This window comes from Labeo rohita, chromosome 3 (genome assembly GCF_022985175.1).
Source record: "Labeo rohita strain BAU-BD-2019 chromosome 3, IGBB_LRoh.1.0, whole genome shotgun sequence".
Taxonomy (NCBI): Eukaryota; Metazoa; Chordata; class Actinopteri; order Cypriniformes; family Cyprinidae; genus Labeo; species Labeo rohita.
The window spans coordinates 24,295,605-24,307,667 of record NC_066871.1 but is presented as its reverse complement, the minus strand read 5'-3'; the positions used below and the strand labels follow the sequence as shown (position 1 = coordinate 24,307,667).

Below are 12,063 nucleotides of genomic sequence, written 5' to 3'. Positions count from 1 at the left end.
TCCACCCCAAACTTTTATAGTTTTTATTTAAAAACTTCCATTAATGCAGAATATAAGACGGCAAATATTTAATTGATGAGCTGTCAGTACGATATATATAATAATACAATATATAGAGTATGATTTTACTGCAAGATTCAACATATTAACATGAAATGATAACTGCAAATCTATGTTTCACTGCCTGGAGTCCATTTGTTTCTGTGAATTGCTGCGATTCATTTGCTTCTCTATTCTGTAGCTTTAGGCAGTCTGTAAAAATATACCTCAGATTTTTTGTCAAATCTATTTGTACAGTCAATCGCAAAGGTCTTTCTCTTTTTGGATGTATTGTGAGTTCTGTCACTGCATTCACGCTGAAACCAATAAGAAGGCCAAGCTGTTTTGTAAATTATGGCAAACAGGTAATATGCATTTATGTGATGAAGGCAGGGCTAGCTAGCAAACTGTAGGCTGTAATAACTAACATTAATGACAGTAACTGGTGATAGAGCAGGAGAACCACTGATGCTAATGCAGTTTATTATTATAGTGTTAGCGGAGGGCCCAAGACCAACAGGGTCCATTGCAGTTTCCATTAAAACCAATACAAGTCCCATTATAAAACCATTACAAATTTTGTGATGATGTCTATCGTTCAGCAGGGAATCTGTTTACTCACCTTCATGTTGTTCCAAACCTGTATTACTGTCTTTCTTCTGTGGAACATGAAAGAAGATATGAGATTTAAAAGAACATTGCTAACCAAACAGTTTCAGTACCCTAACCCTAACCACTGACTTTCATTTTCTGGAGAAAAAAAATAAAAACGTGTTTCTGTATTTACTGTGCATGTTGGTTTTTTAATTCCGATGATTTGTTTTCTGTCATTGTAGGAGAGTTTACCTGGCAGGAACTTCACATTTTGGCAGTGGTTTGATGGTGTGATGGAGCTTACTAAAAAACACCTGAAGCCTCACTGGAATGACGGGTAAGAACTAACCTCTTTGAGAACAGGAGCAAACATCACACTCCTGTGGCTTTAATGTTAATGATAACAATTCATCCATGTGTAAAAGCTAAAAAAAAAAATCTCTTTGTTGCTGCTCAGTCAATGAACGAACATAAAGAAAGAATAAAAGCCGTTGCTGCTCTCTGCCCTCACATAACAATGACATCTCTCACACTTAGCTGAGAACGCTGCCGGTTATGCCGTAGGACCCAGCGGGGTGAATCTCACAAAGAAATGACAATGATGTTTAAGTGTATTTCAGTTATGTGACTTTAAATGGAAAATGCACTTAATTAACAGACAAGAAAATGACACATTTGTTTATTTCATGGACACTTTTGGTAGTTTTGGTTTCACCTGACTGGAAAATGTTAGTCATGATGTATCACATTTTTAAATCTGCCACTTGTTCTTTTTTTTTTTGAGCGGTATATAATGGATATCTTCATTATGAAGTGCTTCTTTTCCATGGCAACTGGCTGATTGAGAGATAGTGCTGGTTAAGACTGTACATTAAGGCATTAAACCATGGATGGATTAACACAGGAGTAAGATCTAAGAGACCTCTTGCGGCCTTGATAAGATCTAGCTCTCTCTTGTATTTTCTGCTTGTCTGTTTTTGTTCAACCCCCAGTCGTCCATATCATGCAATCCTTTGTATACAAATCATGATGAAACTGAACAGTACACATAAGATAACAGCCTATCTGCCTTTGTTTGTGTAAACATCCTTTTATGCATGGATGTTTGTGTTCATGTGTTTGTGTGCTTGTATGTCCCAGGGCGATTCTTGGCTTTGTGAATAAACAGCAAGCTCAGGACATGCTGATGTCCAAACCCAACGGAACTTTCCTGTTGCGCTTCAGTGACTCGGAAATCGGCGGCATCACCATAGCCTGGGTGGCAGAGAACCCTAACAAAGCAGGTAGAACCGCTACTTTGCTCCTCCACTGCTGTTCTTCAACACAAAACTGACTTAATTGGACTTTTGTTGTTTAATAGGGACGTTTTATGCATGGTATTTCAAAACGAATCACTTAAAGTGGATTGAAATGCTCTTAAAACTAGTTCAAAACTTCTGTTCTTCCTAGGAGAACGAATGGTTTGGAATCTCATGCCATACACAACCAAAGACTTCTCTATCCGCTCCTTGGCGGATCGCATCAGCGACCTGAATCATCTCCTGTTCCTCTATCCTGACCGGCCCAAAGATGAGGTCTTCTCCAAATACTACACCCCTCCGCTGTGTAAGCTTGATCACAAATATGCTCACTGCTTTTTTTTTTAACATATATACATATATATATATATATATGAACCCAAAATAGGTGGTACTATAAAAAACAGACACAATTACTAGAGGCATCAGCAATAATCAAAAGGTGAACATTTATTAATAAGCGATTTAAAAATGTTTATTATTTTAATTATTATTTATTCAACTTATTATTGAGCGTATTAATAAATGTTAATTTCCAACCTGTTTTGGGATTATTTTAAGCAATAGTTCAGTTAAATAAAACTACCCAGAAGACTTGGTTAAACATTTAATCTAACCACTGGGTCAAAACAACCCAATTACTGGGCTTGTCCATATTACACTGGTATATACACTGCCAGTCAAAAGTTTTTGAACAGTAAGATTTTTTATGTTTTTTAAAGAAGACTCTTCTGCTCACCAAGCCTGAATTTATTTGATCCAAAATACAGCAAAAACAGTAACACTCTGAAATATTTTTACTATTTAAAATAACTATTTTATATTTGAATATATTTTAAAATGTAATTTATTCCTGTGATTTCAAAGTTTTTAGCATCATTACTCCAGTCACATGATCCTTCAGAAATCATTCTAATATTCTGATTTGCTTCTTCTTATTATGTTAAATACAGCTGAGTAGATTTTTTTTTTTTTTCAGGTTTCTTTAAAACCTGAAATAGAAATAGAAACCTGAAATATGAATAGAAGAGAACAGAAGAACGGCATTTATCTGAAATAGAAATCTTTTACCTTTTATCATCACTTTTAATCACTTTAAAACATCCTTGCTAAATAAAAACACGGATCTTTGGATCCTACTATTTATCAAATAATGTTTTAAATATTGATGATAATAATAATAATAATAATAATAAATGTTTTTTGAACAGCAAATCAGCAATGATTTCTGAAGGATCATGTGACACTGAAGACTGGAGTAATGATGCTGAAAATTTAGTTTTGATCACAGGAATAAATTACATTTTAAAATATATTCAAACAGAAATCAGTTACAGTAAATGTTAAAAATATTTTAACTTTTACTGTTTTTGCTGTACTTCAGCTCAAATAAATGCAGGCTTGGTGAGCAGAAGAGAATTCTTTAAAAAACATTAAAAATCTTACTGTTCAAAAACTTTTCACTGGTAGTGTACATGAACTGTCATTTAAAGGTTTTGGGGTCAGTATTATTATTTTTAAAGAAATTAATACTTTTATACCCCCAAGCATGTATAAATTGTTCAAAAGTGACAGAAAGATAACTGTAATATTACAAAAGATTTTTATTTCAGGTATGTTACTCTAAAATGCTTTTTATTCATAAAAGATTCATGAAAGTCATAGTTATAGCACAACTGTTTTAAAATTTGTTGAAAAGAAGATATATTTGAGCAGCATTAGCAAATCAGAATGATTTCTGAAGGATCATGTGACACTAAAGATTGGAGTAATGATGCTAAAAATGTAGCATTGCATCATAGAAATAAATAAAATTTTAAAACATATTAAAATAGAAAGTAATTATCCTAAAGTGTAATAATATCTTACAATTTGTATTTGTGGGCTGAAAATAAATGCAGCTTTGGTTAGCCTTGACATATTTCATATTTCATATGTCATGAAACAAGGAGGGATTTTGAGACTAACATATTAATGCAGTCTTTAGGTAACTTATTTGCCATATTAAAAGCACATTTAAAATCATCCCAGTATGCACAATGTCGCTCAATTTTATATAGCCAGTAAAAATCATTAGAAATACATTGGTAGCCTGTGTGTTTGTGTTTGGGTCCATGGGTTTAAATGAGAGTATATCACTCTGGCTAATCTAGCGTGTTTGTTTTTGTCTGTGTGTGTTCTCATTCACGCACAGTGTGAGCCAGTGTTATGTTATGGTTTAGGAATAATCTGTTTATCTTTCCCACCTCTCCAGCTAAAGCTGTGGATGGATACGTCAAACCACAGATCAAACAAGTAGTGCCAGAGTAAGTACACACACACACCCCCCCGCTCTCTCTATCTCTGTGTTTTTCTGACCTCTCACTACAGGTCTTCACATCTCTGACATTCAAGAGCTAACCTGTTAACTCCAAGCGATAAATCTAATTGCACGCTAACATTAGCGCTGGCCTGGCTCTGTGGGCAGTTATTGGTTGCCATGGATACTTGAGACTCTGAACTCTCATTCCACTCCTGGGCATATACTTAGCTCTGTTAGCCTCATTAGCAGCATTATTTTTCCATAGGTGGACAACCCCGTTGGTCTTGTTAGCAAGCCTTCCACTGCACTCAAGCTCAGCAGGGAGTCATACACCATCAGACTCAGATAATTCAGTACTTCTCATCAGCATTCTGAGGGAGTGATTATCAAACTAGCTCTTAATTTTGAGGGTTAGCAAGAGCTCTGACCGCTAGCACCCACTAGAGTGTGTAGAGTAGCCAGCTGTGAACCAGAGCTGAACAGAATGAATGAGCTGAACGTGTCTGACTTTTGTTAGGTATTTTTGGAGCTTTTTGAGGGAGAGAGAATAGAAGAATGACAGGAATTGTTACAGGAAACTGTGCCAGTGTATAACAGACTGGATTCAAACTCATTTTTCAATATTAGATGGAAAAACCTTATAAATATTGAATTGTTGCAACTAACGGAAATAAAATGCTTAAGCTGAAGTACCAAAATGACTCAAATTAAATGTAACTTAAATCAAATAAATTAAAACAAAATTTAAATATAAAAACACTAATCAAAATGGCAAAAGTATATTATACAAATGAAAATATTAAAATAAAAGCTAATTCAAAATAAGAATAAATACTGTAACAGTGTATAAATGATACTATTATGTGTGCAACTGTGTTCACGCAGGTTTGCGACACCTAATCCAGATCCTGCAGCAAACCCCACCTACATGGACCATGCAGCTTCTCCAGCTGTCAGTCAACCACATGCTTATGGACTCTATCCTCCCATGTGAGTACACAGATATATGTGCATTTCTGTCTGTATGTTTATACATTAGGGTTGTTATTGTTAACTAAAACCAAAACTATTCAACAAAATTTCATAAAATAAAATCAAATATTAGACAATTAGAAATGCTGCTTTGGCAAATAACAGAAATAAGATATGTTTAAGTACTAATATTACTAAACTGAAACTGAAATGTAAAAAAAAAGTAAATAAATAAATAGAAATATTAAAAAGCACAAGATTGCTAAAAAAAGCAAAAACTAAAAACTATACTAAAATGACTAAACCTAAAATTAATATGGAAACTGAACATATAAAAAATAAAAGCTAATTCAAAACATTATTAAATGTTGTAATAGCATATAAATTAGGGCCCTATGATTTCCGCAATTCGGAAAATGCGGACGGAGTCGCGGAATCCAGTCATAAAAACGGAATTTACTGGATAACGCGGAATTTCACGGAATTTGTCGAAGTTTGAATTAATTAATCAAAAGTAGGTCATTACACTTAAATCAAACCGCAATATGGACTAGTATCTGTAAATATTACGCTGCAAAAATACCACTGAAATGCAAATCCTGCATGTTCTGCATGTTTTAATGAATGGAGCAGAGGAGCGATTTTGTTTACTACACACACCAAAGCGCACGTGACGCTTGCGGTGATTTCCGCATTTGACCGTTCCATTTTAGGAAAACTAGTGTCATATCATATACACACAGAAATGTAAAGGTAGACATGACAACCTGTCAAAATAAAAGTCCGGTTTAACTTGAAGACATTGTGCCAGATATATATTACAACTATTCTTACTACTACTAAAATGAAAGAAACATTATTTTTTAGGGTATAATCACACAACATTTCTTCCATGTTTTAATTTTAGTAGTAAATTCCCCTTTTTTTAAAGTGAACACTGGGTATTAAGACTTGTGTGGCTTAATATAATGTAAATTATGTACTTTTACTGAAATATGCAGTAGATTTGAAATGAAAAGATTTATCAAAAATCCGCATCGTATTATACTTTGGACTTGAAGTGGTTGCACTCTGTGATCTACTGGAGCTACCTGTTGCTTTTTTTACTGCAACACAACTTGGAAAATAAAATACTGAAACAATGAGCACAACTACTGAAAGAGCTTACAGGTAATAATGGATATAACAGTAAGCTTAATCCAAATGCATAATCTAAACGCCCCTGGATATCGAGTGAAATCCGTGCTGAGAAACTCCTTCAGTGCCTGTGGTGCCACAACAAGCGTCGACATGTTTACATCCTGCCAGGATGGCATCTAGTGTTTCTTGTCTCTGCCGTTTGTAAGCTTTTTCTGTAGCTGTGCTACTCAAAGCCATCAGGGCTAAAGTGGAGAGAACAAAGACGCAGGTCTTTAGAAAGTTTTATTCATCCACAGGCATCTTCCCATTCTTTTCTCCTCCTCTTATCACTAGGAAAGCAGTGAAGACTTGCATTGCTTTTCTTGTTGCCCTTCGACTGAAAATTACAACCAAAAGCCGCACAATGTGGCATTGTATCAGTATTTTATTTTCCGAGTTGTGTTGTGGTAAAAATAGCAACAGTAGCTCACCGAGTGCAACCATTTAACACAGTCAAAATAATGGTGCCCCCCATAGTCCAAAATATGTATAAAACAACTACATATTCAGTAAGAGTATGTTATATTAAGTCTTATGATTCTTAATACCCAGCATTCCCTTTAATTTTATCAGTTATTTTGATTATGATTTCAATGTGTGTTTAGCACTTGTGCTGTATATACTATGGAACTGATGTAACTGGATGTGATTTATCAAGGTTATTGTTTTCAAAATACTAAATGTAACTCAATCTCTCTCTCTCAGTGGTGACCCTATGTTGGACGCTGATGGCGATTTCGATCTAGATGACACCATGGATGTAGCGAGGCATGTAGAGGAACTGCTCCGTCGACCGATGGAGAGCCAGTGGAGCGGCCAGCAGTCATGACCTCTTGACCCTCTTCATCTGTGACTTCTCTCCCTAAACAATGTTTTTTTTAATACATTTTTCTCCTTCTACTCTTAGTGTATTTTCCCAATTTGTATCTCAGTGTGGGTCTTTACGACTTTCAGTTTAGCTTTTCTCTATCATCAAATTTCTTTTTCTTTCCCTCATCCCTTGTTTCTGTAGAAGAGAAAGGAGCTAATGGAAGAAAAAAAAAAATACTATGAGCCTTCCTCTAATGAAATGCCATCAAACAGTATTGTAGAAAGAAAAAAAGAGAGAGAGAGAGACAGATGCATGTTATCTCTTTTCCTTTGTGCGTGAATTTGTTTTTGTTTCCAGCTGACTTTTCGCAGAACGAATCTGTGAAACCCTTAAGCGAAACGTACTACTGTAAGGAACATTTTTATGTTTTTCAAACTGTTTTATGGTTGTCATTTTATTTCGAGGGTGTTCAGATCTCTATTGCATCTGGAGTAAATGCATACTATCCTTTGCACTCTTAAACGAATGCTTTCCTGCAGACGATGACATTATTGTTACCATGGCGATTGCAATGTAACGCTTCTGTACACTAAAGAGTGTTTAGGGTGCAAGGATGTTAGCATTCGGTGCACCTACATGACTGAACGGGTCTTCTCATCCCCTCGCCGTCTGAACCGTGAGCGCAAGTTACACCCGCATCCAAACCAGCAGCACACGACCTGTCACTCACACTTTTGAAACTGAGGCACACGTGAGAAACGCACACGCATCCGTCCCACGTAAAGCGATGGAAACACATGGGGTAGAGAGAGGTCCGCTGAGCGTCTGGGCTCACGTTACACTACACAGGCCGTCTCTCTTTCTCTCTGTCTCTCTCTCGATCCAGTGCAACAGGTGATGACCTCATCTGTTCTCATGCTTTCCTCTCGGAACAAAACAAGAGAACCCGTCGTCATGGTTACACATGCTGCTCCTCGTATGCTCCTAACAGGCCATCCTATAGGTTCGCATTTCTGCATGTCACCTGCATCTTTTTTCTCACATACGCCTGCACAGAAGCCTTGGCCACTCAGGACATTGACGTACAGTTGATGTAAAATACAAATAATACTATTAATAAAATATACATGAATAAATAAAAATGACAGATTTAAAAGAAAGTACCTATATCCAGTATATATGAATTTATTTTTTGTTAACATATTTCTATTTTATTACTGTAGGACGCTAGATGGCTCCGTTCCTCTGTGTAGTGCAAAATGACGCTTTACCGTGTCCGATTGTCAACCGTGTCCGAAATCAGTACTCGAAACCACAAAGGGGTCGGTCGCTGCCATCTCAGTAGCTTCACTTCAGATTTCAGCTAAGCTTTCGCATGGAAGAAAAAGCCAAACGGTGAAGTTAGCACGATGAGACGTTTCCTGTGTGCTTACTGTATGTGTAACCTGCAAACCTGACTAATGATGCCCACTTTTAGACACGCCTGTGTTCATTTTTAAAGGATGGTTTGTTTCTCGCAGTGGATGTTGTTTTTTCCCCACCTATTTCTCTGTCATGGAAGACACATAGGAAGTCGTGTGATTTTTCTTGATCTTTTTTATTGTCTTTGTTTTCAAATTGATCTGTCATGTTGTTGTGTAGACTCTTTCTCACTGTAGGTGTCAAGGTGTGTATGAGTGAATGCTTGTGTGTGTGTGTGTGTGTGTGTGTGTGTGTGTGTGCGTGTGTTGGCATGTTCAGCTCTGCTCCGTTTTGTGTTCGTCCCATGTTTGTGGTTTGGCTGTAGAGAAGAGCAATTGAATTGACAATAAAGTTTTTTTTAATAATTTGGACTCCAGCACAAGTGGTCTGAGCACTTTGTCTTTCCTGTGCGAATGGAATGAACTCTGGTTCCTAATTGGTGTGATTTCCTTACATTGCAATCTAACAGTTTGTGCACCTTGACATTTTAAAATTACAAACCATTTGCAGTCTTTCTTTCCGGGCCTTTGTTAATGCTTTCAAAAACCATTGTGCACTTCGCATCCACTCTCCCTAACAGCATGCTTCTGAGAAAACTCAAGAGTTTTTCTTTTCTACATAAACTAAAAACAGACAGTCCCCTTCAGTTGTTGGGCTCATCAAGCTGTGAAGTAGTTTTCAGCTAGAACAGAACAACATATTCAACATCCAGGGCAACGAATATAAAAGCGAAAGAATCTTTCAAGGAAAATATCATATTGATCAACTTCAAATGTGTAATTGAAAGACATTACAACCATGGTTTTCAAAGCTGTTTTCCTGATTTTAAAGATGAACAATCCCCATTCCCATAGTGGTGTGAAGATGATAGCACATCAATGCCATGAGCAAGAATGGATGCAGAGTGTGAGCATGAATCAACATGTAACACTGTCATATTTCCAAATTCTGAGTCATTCTCTCACACTTTCAGCATTAAAATCATGTGCATGTATGAGAGAACACACACAAACAATAAAACAATTCTATCCACCCTATTTTCTCGTAAAAGTTGGCACTGCGTTTGTAAAACTGAATGGCTCTGGCCTCCGCTCGTTTTGCTGCTTGATATTGCAAACTGATGTGTCTTACCTTATTTTTTTAATGTATTATCTTTGTCTATGATTATCTATATCTACCCTGATGGCACACGTACATCTCGAAGATGTCTATTTGACGTCTGCATTTACATCCTTCTTAAATAGCTTGCTTATCTGCAATACGTCTATTGGACGTTTCCAATCAGATGTCAAATAGACGTCTATTATATGTCTATAAGATGTTTATGATTTAGAATGTATGTAAAACTGACATCAAACGTCTGCCAGACGTTTGTACACAGATGCTTTTCAGATCAAGATCTTTAACAGACATCTTGCAGACGTACGTGTGCTATCTGAGTAATTATCTATATTGTATTTAATGTATAATGTATTTTTAACACACCGGTTTGTAGTGCAAACCGTTTGACTGTTTACTGCACTGTTATTGTTAGCTTACTTTAGCGTTGAAAAATAAGGTGGATAATCTGTTTTTGACATTGAAACACAAAATTGTCTCAACATTACACTGCAAAGAAGCGACCAGTTCGGGCGTTATATGCTGCCGAAACAATAGCAAAAGTATTGACTTTTGTTTTTACTTTACATTTTTAGGCTATACACCTTATTTTTGCCATAAGCGCGCGGACCTTCCCAGCAAACAGGGGACGTCCCCCGGACGTTACGAACGTCGGTTTAGGTCCGCAGTACGTCCGCTTTGTAACGTTCGCTGGCGGACGTTTGGACGACGTCTGTATTTGGTCCGCTTTATAACGTTCACTGTCGAACGTTTAAGGACGTCCGGATTTGGTCCGCTTTGTAACGTCCGGACGTTTGAGGACGTTCACTTACGTCCGCATTTGGTTCTCTTTTTAACGTTCGCGGACGGACGTTCTGAGGACGTTCACTTACGTCCGCATTTGGTTCTCTTTTTAACGTTCGCGGACGGACGTTCTGAGGACGTTCACTTACGTCCGCATTTGGTTCTCTTTTTGACGTTCGCTGGCGGACATTCGGAGGACATTCGCCCGAACCAGTTTGCAAACATCCCTGTTTCGTCTCTCATCATTTCCATAACAACACATGAAAAATCCAGTCGCCCATGCTTGGACTTTACCTGACACCTTGCAACTCAGAGTTCATTAAATTAAAGACAAGTAATAATAAAAAAAATAATAAACCCATATTGGATTTTAAAGGATATTTCCTTAAAACAAAATCCATTTTTTAACTGTGATAATGGAATGAAAAATGGAAAGATTGGCATTATTTTTATTATTATTATTATATACTATAAACTATATATTTTAATTTGTGGCAAAATAAATAACTTTAATTTATGCAAAAGAAAAAGTAACTTCTGTAATTATCAAATCACGAGTCTGTTTCAGCATTTCGACATCAAAAACAAGATACACTTCAATAATGTAATTGAACCTAGGCTACAATTAGGCCCTATGTGTTCCCCATACATAAATAAAATAAGGTTGAATCCCTGAAGAGTGATGAATGCAGCCAAGGAAAACATGAAGAATAGAAAAGAAAGTGGAAAATAACACAGGTAAGACAAATAAATCAGTTCTTACTTTTTAATATTTACATAGGCTATCAAGCTGTTGGTAAGCTGACAAGACAAGTTATTAAGGAAAATTACTTTTTTTTTTTAGTTATTGCATTTAAGACTGTTAAATAAAAGTGTAAAAGCCAATCAAATGAGCTGGTGATCGAGTGACGTCACTTAGGGTACGCGCATGTATCCATGGCAACGGTGAGCTGCTGAGTGACAGTTAAGGGTCATGGTGATTTCCCCAGATATGGCCTTGAGTTTTCGCTTTTGTCCGGTCGAAAAGGTATTTATACTTTTATAGTAGTATACTTGTAGACATTAAGTACCGTAACCACTGCGTATCTCGTAATATTTACATTTTATGAAAAGTTTACCTTTTACAACGTTTGCTGAGGCTGTCCGTCGTGTAAGACTGCTGGCCGTTAGCCTAAACACTTTTGAAGCTAACGTTAGCACCCATATAGAAATGTGATACATGGCCATATAAACATATATATATATATATATATATATATATATATATAATATATATATATATCCTGGCGTTAAGGACTTTCAGAGTAAAGATTTAAACTTGTTGTGATGAACACTAGTTAGTGTAAATACGGCCTTTCATCCGTATTAGTCACATCCGGGACATTTGCTCGTGTGCGCGCCTGACCCATTTGGAATATTTTTCACAGAGGCCATTTTCTTCCCTCGCGATGCGGAGACAACGGAATAAAGTGTTTCATCTTACGCACAAAATGTGTTTTGTAATA

The 12,063-nt window shown here is 36.5% G+C and overlaps 1 protein-coding gene across 2 annotated transcripts in view; it reads left to right on the top strand.

The window, feature by feature from the left end:
* The window catches only part of stat5a (signal transducer and activator of transcription 5a), a 101,863-nt gene extending 93,106 nt beyond the window's left edge, over window positions 1–8,757 (top strand). For both annotated transcript variants that reach the window (XM_051097925.1, XM_051097917.1), the window contains 6 exons: window positions 876–970; window positions 1,774–1,916; window positions 2,083–2,238; window positions 4,186–4,237; window positions 5,119–5,223; window positions 7,090–8,757. In XM_051097925.1, coding sequence (XP_050953882.1) covers window positions 876–970; window positions 1,774–1,916; window positions 2,083–2,238; window positions 4,186–4,237; window positions 5,119–5,223; window positions 7,090–7,213 — 675 coding nt within the window. In that variant the 3' untranslated portion in view covers window positions 7,214–8,757. The remainder of the gene's footprint in view (window positions 1–875; window positions 971–1,773; window positions 1,917–2,082; window positions 2,239–4,185; window positions 4,238–5,118; window positions 5,224–7,089) is intronic.
* The last annotated feature ends 3,306 nt before the right edge of the window (window positions 8,758–12,063 follow it).